General features: G+C 37.8%; 1 protein-coding gene across 1 annotated transcript in view; it reads right to left on the bottom strand.

Annotated features, from left to right (window-relative positions):
- Positions 1-1,744: 1,744 nt before the first annotated feature.
- The window catches only part of STK39 (serine/threonine kinase 39), a 68,184-nt gene continuing 56,145 nt past the window's right edge, over positions 1,745-13,783 (bottom strand). The window contains exons 14-16 of the mRNA XM_015816394.1: positions 7,565-7,617; positions 5,346-5,414; positions 1,745-1,857 (exon numbers count right to left, since the gene is read on the bottom strand). Of these exons, the coding sequence (XP_015671880.1) occupies positions 1,844-1,857; positions 5,346-5,414; positions 7,565-7,617 (136 nt within the window). The 3' untranslated portion in view covers positions 1,745-1,843. The remainder of the gene's footprint in view (positions 1,858-5,345; positions 5,415-7,564; positions 7,618-13,783) is intronic.

Consider the following 13,783-nt stretch of genomic DNA (forward strand, 5'->3'; position numbering starts at 1 on the left):
TGCTGTAACCACTGTAAAGACATGCCAGTTGCAAAATTTTGGTCACATGGGACCAGGGGACACTGCGATTGCTATAAGTTATCAGGACTGGTCATAAGTTACTTTTTTATAAATGGTCACTAAATGAATGGTTGCAAGTTGAGGATTACCTGCAATGGCAAAAGTATCAGTAACATTTGCCATTAGGTTCTGGAATTACTTCTGATGTCTCAGTTTAACCAATAGCCAAGGGATGTCCATGTAAAAACCAGGTCCAAACCTGCTTAGCTTGCAAGCTCCTTGCCATTGGTCATACAGTATAGGTACTGAATCCGTGTTTGGAAGTATAATTGGTTGGAGGATAGCCAATGAACTGAAACCATATAACAACACCGGAATGTTTTTTGCACAGCTGGTTCTCAAAATGGATACAATGGAATGGAATTGTCCTTCCCCTAAAAGGAAAAAACACAATCCAAGGATATTCCTGGATTTAGTTTTATCATCAAAAGCCCAAGTAGCTGTGGTGTCAAAAAATGTTTTTGCCAATGCAGGTAAGTCCTCGACTTACAACAGTTCATTTAGTGACTGTTTGAAATTACAACAGCACTAATAATAGTGCTTATAACCATTTTTCATACTTACGACCGTTACAGCACCCCCATAGTCATGCTATCAAAATTCAGACGCTTGGCAACTGACTCATACGCATGACGTATGCAGCGTCCCTGGGGTCATGTGATCACCTTTTGCAACCTTCTGACAAGCAAAGTCAACGGGGAAGCCAGATTCACTTAACAACGTTACTAACTTAACAAATGCAGTGATTCATTTAACAACTATGGCAAGAAAGGTTGTAACACCAGTCTCATTTAGTAACAAAAATTTGGGTTCATTTGTAGTCATAGGTTGAGAACTCAAGTTCCAGTGAGCAATGATAGCCTAAGGACAATGCCTTGTGTTCTGTAACTTCTCACTAGGCTTAGAATGAGCTTTATAGCCAGGCACCATCTTGAGAGCTGTGGAGGAGAGTCACAGAATAAACCACTATGGCTTTTCCAAGAGAAACTATATTGTTTTTATATCCTTCAGCAAATCCACCCTTTAGGCAACCTCCTGCAGGTGATCTTTCTGAGCTACTGAGAAATAATAATGTTACGGTGTGCCATTTCAGTTTTTCTTTTGACCATACTTTGCATGAAACTAACAATCAGCCCCTCATTTACTCTTGCTAGAAATCTATTTCATGCATATTTTAAAACCTCTTGCTCTCTGTATAGAAATTCAGAAAGAAAAATCAAATATAACTTTCATAAGCAAATGCGGCACTGGAGAATATTCCTTCACCGAAATGTACAATTATTTTAAAATGGAGATTTCACGTTCAGCCTATCAGGAAGAACTATAGTATCTAGCAAGCTAAGTGCAGCAGACAGACAACCTTTATTGTCATTTTTTACTGTGGGCACATTGGCACACATTAAAAATGAAATTTAGTTGCTTGCTCTCAAAAGTGTACACATACATAACACACATTTAAATGTGCTACATACAACATATGTATAAACCTATACCTTTACATATAAATAACATATAAATATTAATCACTGTTCATCTTGAATACATAGTGGAAAGAAGAAGTTTGAGAGTTCACAAGGTTAATACTGTATGGAACAAAACTGTGACTGAATCTGGATGTTCTGCTTCGGATACCACAAAGTTAGGCTCTTCTTAGCTGTTCTGCTGGAAGGTTAACTTAGACTTTCACAAGACTTTCACTTTTCAGGACAACAATAAAGCTTAAGTGTGTGTGTGTGTGAGGGACCCATCTGACTCAATTGCTTTGCCTGCTGAAGGTTCTAGCTTACTTCTCAGCATCTGCAGGAAGAGTAGAGTGGACAAATAATGTGTGATTATGTTGTCAGGTAAATGAGATGACTGACATTTGCATCAGATGATCGAATGCTCACACATCTTCAGAGCATTTATACAATGACGTCACTCCATGTTATGTGTTGTATCATAAAGGCATCCTTGCAGTTTACTGCCAAAATCATTTAGTTTAGCTGGAAGTTAGTTTAGTTTTTTTTTCCCCCTAGCAAGGCCTGTCTTGGTTGTATATTTAGCTCAGTCTCTTCTTGTAGTATCACACATACAATTGGCTACCATGAAATCCCATCTCTTCGTCTCCAAAATTGCAGTTTTGACTGGGAACAAATGCTAAAACTAAAGGGCTTTTACAGATTTCTTGATTCACATTAGCAAGGGCAACTACTGAAAGTTATGCTTCCTTATAAGCCTAACACATCTGGAAGATGGCTGTAGAAGACTGCTTTAGCACATTGAAAAATTTTTCCCATCTTCCATTAGAGCAGTGGTTCTCAACCTTTTTAATGCTGCGACCCCAACCGGTCGTAAGTCGAGGACTAAACTGGTTGTAAGTCGAGGACTAAACCGGTCGTAAGTCGAGGACTAAACTGGTCGTAAGTCGAGGACTACCCAACCGGTCGTAAGTCGAGGACTTTCCCTGCCCGGGAGCGCCGCGCATGCGTGGTTCCGCTCCCTGCACCGGCCGAGGCGTAGCTGGCAAGCGGCAGAGACAGAGCAGGCCGACCACCAGCTGGCCCAGTCCAAGGGAGGTAAGGCACCTGCCGGAAAAGGGGGAAAAAATGGCGGACAAAAAAAATGGCGGACAGCCTTGCTTGGCGACTCCCATGAAATGGTCGATCGACCCCAAATGGGGTCCCGACCCACAGGTTGAGAACCACTGCATTAGAGATTAAGACTTAACGTTCAAACAAGTTTTGAATGTCCCTCTCAATCAGACCTGCGCCCTGGATAAAAATATTCGGCAGGAATCTCATTCAGAGTTTGTCCTTGGAGCCCAATTATACTTTCATCGCCATAGGAAGGATCACAAGAAGGAATACAACTATCCCAATATGCCTGGAAACAGGCATAGCTGTCTCTAATGTGAGCTGCCATTCAAGAAGTGATTACTTTAGCTTTAGGACCCAACAGAGCTTTAAGACACAAGCAGCAAGCTGGTGCTCCTCCAGGTTTATTGAATTCTCTTGTCGCTGACCATGTTGACAAGGGTAAAGAATGAATACAGGAGATGTCTCTCCAGCATCATAAACACTGCTGTAGTGTGTGCATGTGCATGCAAGTGTGTCTGTACGAAGAAAGGTTTACCATTTACTTTTACTCTTACAAAATCATCTGATCTGGAGCGATTTATTTATGGCTAATGCAAGCAATGTTTTCTAAATGAATGAATGAGGTAAATTCACGGATGACCCTGCTTTAGGAAATGGGTCATAAATCTAATTTTTATTAGAGGCATCAGGGCTAAGCGCTGATTTATGGTTCAATATAAGCCAAGAGACTCTTATTCTGAAAAGCGTATTTAAATTTAAGTTTGAGTGAAAATGACAGACGCAACTAGAACCGATGAATTCAAGCAAAGTTACTTATGTTTTTTATGTGTAAGATTTATCTTTTGAACAAGGAATAAAAAGTCATTAAAAAGTTCAGGTTTTTCTATTTTACAGACACACTGACTTGCCCGGAAGTATTATATCTGTTTTTAAACTCATGTTGAACCTCATATCAAATCTTTTTAAACACCACACATGAAGCCTCCTTGAAAATCAACACCACACAATAAATGTGCTTGAAGTGTGCTTATCCATACACACACACAATAAAACTTTTTATCTATGCATGTTGCTGGAAGTTTTCAGATTTACTTGATATAATTATTAATATACAATATAGAGATATATAAGTCAAAGAAAAATATTGCCCTGTTCATCTGGGTTTTCAAATTTTGTATTATTTATAGTTCATGAAGAAAATAAATAGAATCTCAGATCTCAAAGCACTTTCACCAAATCCAATTTTTGTTTTTTTCTCACATCAACAACAGGTCAATTTTCTGCACATTTCACCTAAAAAATGGCATGTAATCCACAGGAGTCTTTGGAATGCAAACAGAGGGAAAGAATGTATGCTACAGTTTTCTTCCTGAAAATAAAAGTTCAATTTATCCTTGCCATTTCAAGTTACAGAAAAATATTCATTCGGAGGACTGCAGGAAGAATTGTTTGTAAGCGAGGGTGTATACACTATAAGAAATGGCAAAAAAAAAATCCTATTTGATATAATTATACTTTTTTTAATCAAACAGAAACTCTGAAAGAAGGAAGTTTGGCTGGTTTAAATATCTGGTATTTTATTCAAAGAGATGGCACTGATTCTTCATCATTCTGGAAGATGGCAGAACTAAACCACAAAACAAGTTTTTGTTGCAATTTGCATCTCTCATGGGAGAACATGTAATATTATCTGTCTCCCTTGCACATATTTTCTAAAAAAATGTTATGTATATGCATAGATAAGTAAAAACTAAACAAAGAAAAATGTGTGAAGGCCCACAAATAACACTGTAAGTCTAGTTCACTGAATGAATGTATAGGTCAGTGTTTCTTAAGCTCAGTAACTTTAAGAAGCTTGGAGTTCAATTCCCAGAATTCCCCAGAGAGCATGCTGGCTGAGGAATTCTGGGAGTTGAAGTCCACATATCTTAAAGTTGCTGAGATTGAGAAAAGTGCTATAGAACTTGGGCCTGTGGGCAGGGCTCCCGTCAAATTCCTAAACAATTTTCAGTATCTATATAAAGACAAATGCTCTACTTTTCTCCTGAAAGCACAGTATCAACAATATTAAGTGGAAGTAAAGTAAATTCAAGATTCTATAGTCATCCTATTGCCCTCCTGATTTAAACTAAAATTGAGGATTTTATTTAATTCTCCTTCAGCCTGAGATTATAAAAGCAGAGCTTGAGTTACAGAACAGAAAAACCACAAATTTTGTACATAGTTTCAACTTTTCCCATTTGATTGGTACCAAGCTGGGAAAGCCCACTTTAATCATTTCAGCTCCCAAGTAGCTGCTGATGTGGAAAATTGTTGCTCATCATCCATGAAGATCCTATAGAATCTAAATCCTTTCTCTCGTTTTCTGAGATTTACTGAAGTTATTAAGGCTGGCAAGGGACAGTTACACAATAATCACAATCCAAAGGGACATGTCAGAAGGAATAGAAAGGACAAAAGAAAACAGAAGCATTAATATAAGATTTTTAGAACATAAAGACCAAAGTGAAGAAAGAATACCTAAATTAAAGTAAAGTGAAGCATTTGTCTAAATCACATCAGGAAATATACCTTGTGAATTGAAGAAAAATGCCGTGGTATGTTTTCATAAAATTCCAAGCACGGATGATATTATGAACGGGCCTGTATGCATTTAATGTTCTGAGTTTTGGGTATAACATAATCTTAGAATGAAACATAATTTACCTATAACTACATCATGGCCATCAACCAAGCCTGCAGAGAACAGCTCTTGAGATACACCATCTGCCGTATCTGTAAAATGTGAAATGAATAGGCATTAGGCCTAATAAAAGTGACAAAAATGAAAAATATCAATAAGCCAAGGCAATTTGTATAAGAAGTATATTTATTCTAATGAACAACCATTGCCAACACGTGCGTCAATCAAAACTATTTTCATTAAAAACAACTTGCATTCCATTACTACTACTCTGCAATTTCAACATGGTAGGACCCCACAGAACTGATACATTCTTCATAAATCTTATATAAAGCATTACTGTTTAAGTACCAAAGTTCTCTTATAATACATAATTGGACATCTTTATTCAAAGAGACACGGAAACATAACAATGTTCTTAAACAAGCACAGACATAACACTTTTATTCCCTTTCCTCACTTTGAAGAGAGGAATTTCATTCACACAAGACATCTACAGGTAAATGTTATTAGTAACCTGGAAGCCTCCTCCTGGGTCTACACAGAAGGCTTGCAATCTGAGGACAGCACTAGCGTCTCGCTATGAGAAAATTTTTGCCTAAAGCTGCAAATTAATATAGAAAGCTGCTGTACCTTTTGTAACTATTGTTCTTAGCCTTTATTAGCCTTCCTAAGCTATGTTGTTCCAACAATCTCAACTTGATATATTCTTGTGTTACACTGCTTTCCGATATTTTCAGTGAGGGAACATTTTATACCACAATCAAAATGCTTGTGTGTCAGGAGGACTATATCAGCCCTTGTATCTTCAACTGTGTATATTGCAGAAGTCAGACAGACATACAATACTGTTGTTTTATTTGCATCGAGATTGCTTTTAAAGCATGGTCAACTGTGCAACGATAAAAATAAAAACATTTTCAAAGGAAAGATCAATTAAAACACGGTTGTCCTGAATACCTGCAGCTTTTTAAAATTTAGCTACAAGGCTTAAACGTGAACAGCTTTGGTTAAAGCAGAACTGGGCAGCCTGTAGCTTGGGAGAAGCTGTTCCTACAGCATCTAGCATTCTTCACTATTAGCCATGCAGTCAGTATTTTTCCCCCTCTGGATTTATGTTATGTCCATTACCGGTAGACCTCAGTTTATGACCACAGTTTATAAACAAGATGGCTGCTAAGTGAGTCATACTGGATTTTACAACCTTTTTTTGTCAGAGTTGTTAAGTGAATTGCGTGATTGTTACATGAATCTGGCTTAGTGGAAGCCTGCAGGGAAGGTTACAAATGGCGATCACATGATTGTGGGGATGCTGTGGCAGCTGTAGGTGTGAGGACCCCTTCTAAGTCACTTTTTTCAGTGCCATTGTAATTTTGAACAGTCAATGAATAAATGAATGGTTGTAAGTCCAGGACCACCTGTACATGATATCAGCAAAGACAAGTATAAATACTTCATTAAGACATTCAGCTGTAGGAGAAGCAGTAGAAGAACCTGAGGGCGGAGTTAAAAGAAGGATCAGCCTAGAATCCCTAGTAGCCACAAGCAGATTAAGTTCAACCCTACTCCCCCTTGATTTCTGTTAACTGTTATCTAACTCCCAACATGTGCTGACCAGTTAGTTGAGTAGATTCCTGTCACCAGGTTTTTTAGCAATAAATCAGTTTAATTAGGCCTTCACGGGTGGACCTGGTTTTTTGTGCCTGACAGTAGATGAGCTGCTGCTGTCTGAGCTATGCTACAAAGATTAAAGTATTCAAAAGCTATGTGTTTTCCTTGTTGTTGCTAGGGGAAACATTACAGTGTCTCCTAGAGCAATATGGGGGGTGGTTTTAAAAGCATAATTATCAAGCCTTTGGCAGTTTATATTCTATCTATGGTTAGTTTTTATATCGGGACCACTTACTGGCATACCATAACATTGCATTCAGTACAAAACTATTAGATCAGCTATCAGCGGGGAGACATTAATGGACTGTACTTCACTAGATTAAAATCAAGCAAAAGTACCAGACAGTTATTTTCCTATGTAACATCCTCTAAGTTCAACCATACAATCCATAACTATGCCACTAAAAATATGCACACTTGGCACTAGATTTGTTTTGGTGAATTAGGATAGTCTAAAACATTTGGTTGGTACGTTTCATAGAGCTAATTTATACTAAGCCGATAAAACAGAAATCAATTTCTGAAATTCCATTTGGAGTCATAAAAACATAATTTCAATTAAAAGTCTTACCTCTGCCTGGAGTAAACTCAAATCGTATGTCATTAAGTTCCTTTCTGGAATTCCTGGAGGGAGGGAAAAAGTAGAGGGATGAAGCCATGGTAAACACATCAAAATGTAATGAAGTGCTCCTTCTATATTCTAAATGTATTCTAGTTTCATAAATAAGTTGCTATTAATATTCAGGCAGTATTTTACAGTTTTTATAGTCTTGACTATCCCCAAGCGTATTGCAAGTATATCAGTATAAGGGAAAGTACTGGGAATAAAAGTGTTTTTTTACCAAAAATCAAAGCTAAAATGCATTTTAGAGATAAAAAGTTTACAATGGTTTACTTTTATGAAGGAAACGATATCAAATTAAAATGGAGTTGTAAATTTATTTTGTGCCTTGGAAAGTAACTATATAGCACAGCTAAACTAAAAATTATTGATAAATGTAAGAAAGTTATTTTTATTTAATCGATATAATAAGAATTGTATTAATTTAAATATGAGACAGTAAATATCAAGGGGAAAAGAGAGGAAATATTTAATGTAATAGTTTGTGATCTGTACTAAAGTTATTTGTATGTTATTCAATTATTGACCAACTCAGCCGCCACGTTGCTTTTCAAATATTTAAATGTAAAACTAGAAAATCAATAAAATTTTCTTTAAAAAAACCTATATAGCACAGCTGATTTTCAAGAAAAGTTCTTTCTTGGTCTTGCTAGATCAAATTTTCTTCATATTTCTCAGCCCAACAATTTCACTTCTGTGGATATATTTAGAACCCCATCAAAACCAATCTACCATCGTACTCTTGACTTGGCACATTAGATATTATATCTAAATCTAGAATGTTTCATTCCCTTGCTTTAGGTATTATTTTGAAGTTTTAATTACTTTTTTGACATTACTAAACTGAAAAAGATTAAGATTAAAAAATCAACAAAAGCTACACGATTGATTATGAATGTTTTGGAAGCGTCAGAGTTTCTTACTTGCATGTAGAAGGTAAAAAAATCAGAAAAGGTGTGGGGGACAGAGAAGTGGGTAAAAGCCATAATTAGCCTGTTTTGGGCAGTCAATAAACCAGGGTTTTCCAACCTTGGAAATTTCCAGGAGCATGGTCTTCAGCCCCTAGAATTCCAAAACCAGCATGACCATTTATAGCAATGTTCCAATACCTAAGGAGCTGCTACAAAGAAGAGGGGGTTAACCTATTCTCCGAAGCACCTAAAGGCACGACAAGAAGCAATGGATGGAAAGAACCAATCTAGAACAAAGGAAAAAAATTCCGGATAGTTAGAACAATTAATCAGTAGAACGACTTGCCTCCAGAAGTTGGGGGCACTCCAACACTGGAGGTTTTTAAGAAGGGAGTGGGCAATCATCTATCTGAAATGGTATAGGGTTTTCTGCTTGAGTAGGGGATTGGACTAGAGCAGGGGTCCCCATCCCCCATCCGTGGACCGGCACCAGGCCACAGCATGGCAGAAACCGGGCTGCGCAAACAAGCAACGCCCCATCCACTGGATGCAGGCAGTACATGAAACCAGGCCTCTTCCAGTCCGCAGAAAAACATCTCTCCACGGAACTGGTCCCTGGTGCCCAAAAGGTTGGGGACCTCTGGGCTAGAAGACCTCCAAGGTCTCTTCCAACTCATTTGATTTTGTTAATGATGAGAATTCTGGGAATTGAAGTCCACACTCCTGGAAATTCCCACGGTTGGGAAATACTGCTACAGAGGCTGCTTAACAAACAAAGGCCATCTCCTAAGGCAGTGGAATTTCAGGTTAGCGCTGCCGCCACAGTAATCATTACTGTAGCCCTTCTGTGTTCTTATAGGACTTCCTATCAATGGGAAATCTGAAAGAGTCAAGCTCTTGGGAACCCACAGCACTGGAGGTAAAACCTGCCAAATTGTCCTCTGCTGAAAAAAATATATGATGCCCCTAGTCACACATATACATCCTATAGAATTCTTTCAATCAACAGTCTGTTTTCATCACAGTATCTGCAGTGGGCATTTTGGTAGGGAAAAAAAGTGGGGGAGAGTTACAATGTTTTTATAATAATTTTCTATGTAAGAAAGATGTTTTAAAAATAATCTAGGTATGTACTGATGATTTCTTCAAGAAGATATTCCCTGGTGGACATGTCCAAATAATCAGCATCACTGACATCTCTTTATTATTCTAGTGACCTGCTTTGCCAGTGATGCGCAGTTCGATATCAATGCATGATGAAGGATGATTGGCCAGCTTTCCACATATTATACGCTACTTTCATGTTTTGACAATACAGTCAATCTTCATCTCTTCTTTAATCTTAGCAGTTTATTTAATTCAATGTATTTCCTCGCCTCAGGTCAAAGATGGTAGGAGAGAGGAAAGGAAAGGAAAGGAAAGCAACCACCTTAGTTTTGGAAACAGCAATCGGGCAAAGATCAAACACAAACATAATTGCCCAAGCACACTAGAGAATAGCTCAGTCTGCTTGAAAAGCTAATAGCAGTAAAATGTGTTTTGCGGGCCATTATTCTTTTGTTCCTCGGCATGGAAACTGTAAGCGGTCTCATATTTCAATGAATCAGGCCATCAAGTCTCACTGTGCGAAAACTACATCCAACCACCAGGCACAGTCAGCCATGACTCAGAACTATTATCACTTCCTAAACACTTATTAAGAAAATGCCACAGTCACAAATGCAGGATCATGTGAGAATAACCAGAATGGATCAGCAAGGCCACAGACAGAAGTTCTGCAAACCCCCCCCCCAAAAAAAAAACAGCAAAAGAGATAATCCAGCTTCTGAGGATACCTGGCGCAATTCAAAAGGAGAATTTACTTCCTTGTTATTCCAACACTACCGCCTGATGAAATGGATATTATGCAGCAAAACAATCACGCAAAACTGTCCTGATCATTACGCATACAATGATCAAGTCCATTTGCTTTCTTCAATCATTTAAAGTATTAAGCAAATTTGCATTCAGCACAGGAACACCTACCGGTAGTTTGAAAGTGCAGTTTCTCACATTAGGAAAGGTAATACCAGATCTGGGAAAAGAGTGAGCAATCTACTGCCTTCCAAGAGCCTTACAGTCTCCTCTCCTCTCCACTTGCCTGCATCCACCATTCAGCCAAGCTTGCAGCTAAATCTATTTCTTAAAAGATCTTGTTTCTGTGAAACTCAACAGCTGCAGGGCCCTCTCAGAAGAGAAGCTGAAGTTCTGACCTTCTGATGGGGTCTATGGGCCCTAGTTCTGCAGAAAATCAGTAACCAATGCACCACTGGTGAACTAAGAAGGGTGGAGGCCGGTTGTAATGTTCCCTCTTTATATCCTCTGGATGGAGAACACTGTGCTCTATATATACGTGGGCATGTCAATGCGAATGTATCTGTGATTGCCAACACAATACCCCAACTTGCCCTTAGGGTCAAGACAGAAGTTTATCTCTTCCTCTGTGGAGACCCATTATCCCTGCTTCTTGAGTAACTAGGATGACCTTTCCTTCCATTTCAGTAATAAGGTGATAATGTAAATGCAGTTGAAGACACCACATTCTCATGAACCAATAAAATTATCTATCTGCATTTAGCCAGACAAACAACATATTGTCTTGGTAAGGGGAGTTTCTTCAGACCTTGCTTCTTCTATTTCTAGAACAAATCCTTAAGGAAATAAATAAATAACGGAACTATTGTAAAATAGTCTAAATCCATATGATATATAAATGAAAATACACACTGAAAAATCCTCTCTGCCTCTCTATTTGAACTTAACAATTAAGGATTCTAATTAAATTAAAATACATAAAAAGAGTTAAATAATAATTTAATTTATTAAAGTAAAATAAACTAAATTAAATACTAAGGATTTTAATTAAAATAGCAAAATCTATTATTAAACTAAAAATAGGATGGAAGAATGGAAGGTACAGAGAACAAGAAAAATACAGAAAATAGAAAGGGTCAATATTCATTGACCCTTCAATCTTTGGCCATGGTCCTCAGCTCCATTTTTCACAGAGTCGTCTTCAGTCCACCATTTCTTCTTCTGGAAGTCCACTAAATATACACACTGAAGAATCCTCTAAAGCTTATTTATATAGTGTTTAAACTCCCCTCTGGGCAGCTATGCTGACTCAGGAATTCTGGGAGTTGAAGTCCACAAGTCATAAAAGAGCCAAGGTTGCCTACCCCTGGTCTAGGACAACGCGGTACATTTCTGCACATGATCAAAACTTAGGCGTTAGGCAACCAGCATGTATTTACAACGGTTGCATCATCCCGTGGTCACGTAATTGCCATTTGCAACCTTCCTAGCTGGCTTCTAACAAAGTCAATGGGTGAAGCTGGTTTCATCTAATGACCATGAGATTCTCTTGACAACTATGGTGATTCACCTAATGACCACAGCAAAAGGACATAAAATTGGATGCAATTCACTTAATGACAGCTTGCTTAGCGACAGACGTTCTGGTCCTAATAGTGGTCATAGGTTTGCTTTATCCTGATATTAAAAGACTATAACCTGCCACAGGAATCTCTGGATAGGTTAGAGCAGGGGTAGGCAACCTTGGCTCTTTTATGACTCGTGGACTTCAACTCCCAGAATTCCTGAGCCAGCCACCTGAGCCAGAGGAATTCTGGGAGTTGAAGTCCACGAGTCATAAAAGAGCCAAGGTTGCCTACCCTGGGTTAGAGCCTACAATTATTTCAGAAGAAAAAAGGCCCCAGGCAAATCTTCACTAAAGAACCTCCTGTTAGAACAGGAGTTCCCAACCAGGGATGCGAGGCGATATTCCAGGGGGTACAAAAACTTGGGTTTTCAAAATTATAGTGTATATGCATAATTCGTTGCCGTTATTTCAAATGTTTGTAAGGGGTATGAGAATATATCAGAAGCGTTCTAGGAGTGCAGGGTATAGAAAAGGTTGGGAACCAATGTGTTAGAACTATAAAAAGCCAATGGATGGACTATTTCAGACCACAATTTGCTAATACTGGTAGTTTCTTCTCATCACCTGGCTGCTGTAGGGCAGTCTTTTTGTTGGCCTATTCGCATTATAAGCTCAAAGCAGAGAGATTTTCTATGATATGAAAGTGCAGAAGTGTCATGCATATAGTAAAAGAATTAAAAAGAATATTTCATTTCCCTCCCTTAACAAGAAAGTAGTTTTTATTTAATGCAGAATGCACATAAAATTAATTTACATTTGATTTTCCAATTCCAAGACAATTTGCTATATGGAGCTATAATAAAACACAGGATGGATGCATTCAGATATTACCAGATATTGTGCATGACAGAACTATTAACTCATAAGCTCTCCTTTGGAAGGTAATTCTCAAAGCAGAATATCCCAGTAATTAAACTTCATGTACTGAAGCATATTTTGGATTATGTGGCTTATCTTTTCAAATTAGAGTACTGAACTAAGTTATCCACATGCCCCTTCCAGAGTTGGTAAAATGAGAAATATTCTCTAACATGAACATTCCAATGTCACAGAGAAATGAAATTCAAGATACATGTTGAGCTACAGAAAAATAAATTGTGCCTCTTGTATATTGTGCATAGGTTAGAGCAGGGGTAGGCAACCTTGACTCTTTTATGATTCGTGGACTTCAACTCCCAGAATTCCTGAGCCAGCCACCTGAGCCAGAGGAATTATGGGAGTTGAAGTCCACGAGTCATAAAAGAGCCAAGGTTGCCTACCCCTGGGTTAGAGCCTACAATTATTTCTAAGACAGCAAATAAAAGCATTTTAAACATTAATATTACATTATATTACAGCTAACCCATCACTCTATTTTTTAATTTTTTGAAATGTGCATAAGAGGAAAAAGTAAAGAACTTGTGTTTTTAAAATTGTGCATGTTGAATATTGGACAAAGTTATAGTTTATTCTTTCTCAGAAAACAAGATCTTTTTTAAGATAGTTCTTGCAAACATTTCTTTTTATTATATTCATACATTTTCTTTTGTTCTTTAAACTTCTCAGCTCTCTCTTATCAGCTCCATCCAACCACAACTGTATTTATTTATTTATTTATTTATTAATTGCATTTATATCCCGCCCTTCTCCTTACGGACTCAGGGCGGCTGACAATTGAATAAAATACTAACATATATACATACTTAATTAAAATTTGATTAAAACGAAATATTTAAATATGTCCAATTTAAAAGTAATTAAAACCCCCTTTAAAATCCCTCAGGCCAGTCCCGCTAG

The sequence above is a fragment of the Protobothrops mucrosquamatus genome, unplaced genomic scaffold (genome assembly GCF_001527695.2).
Source record: "Protobothrops mucrosquamatus isolate PMUCROS unplaced genomic scaffold, P.Mucros_1.0 scaffold446, whole genome shotgun sequence".
Taxonomy (NCBI): Eukaryota; Metazoa; Chordata; class Lepidosauria; order Squamata; family Viperidae; genus Protobothrops; species Protobothrops mucrosquamatus.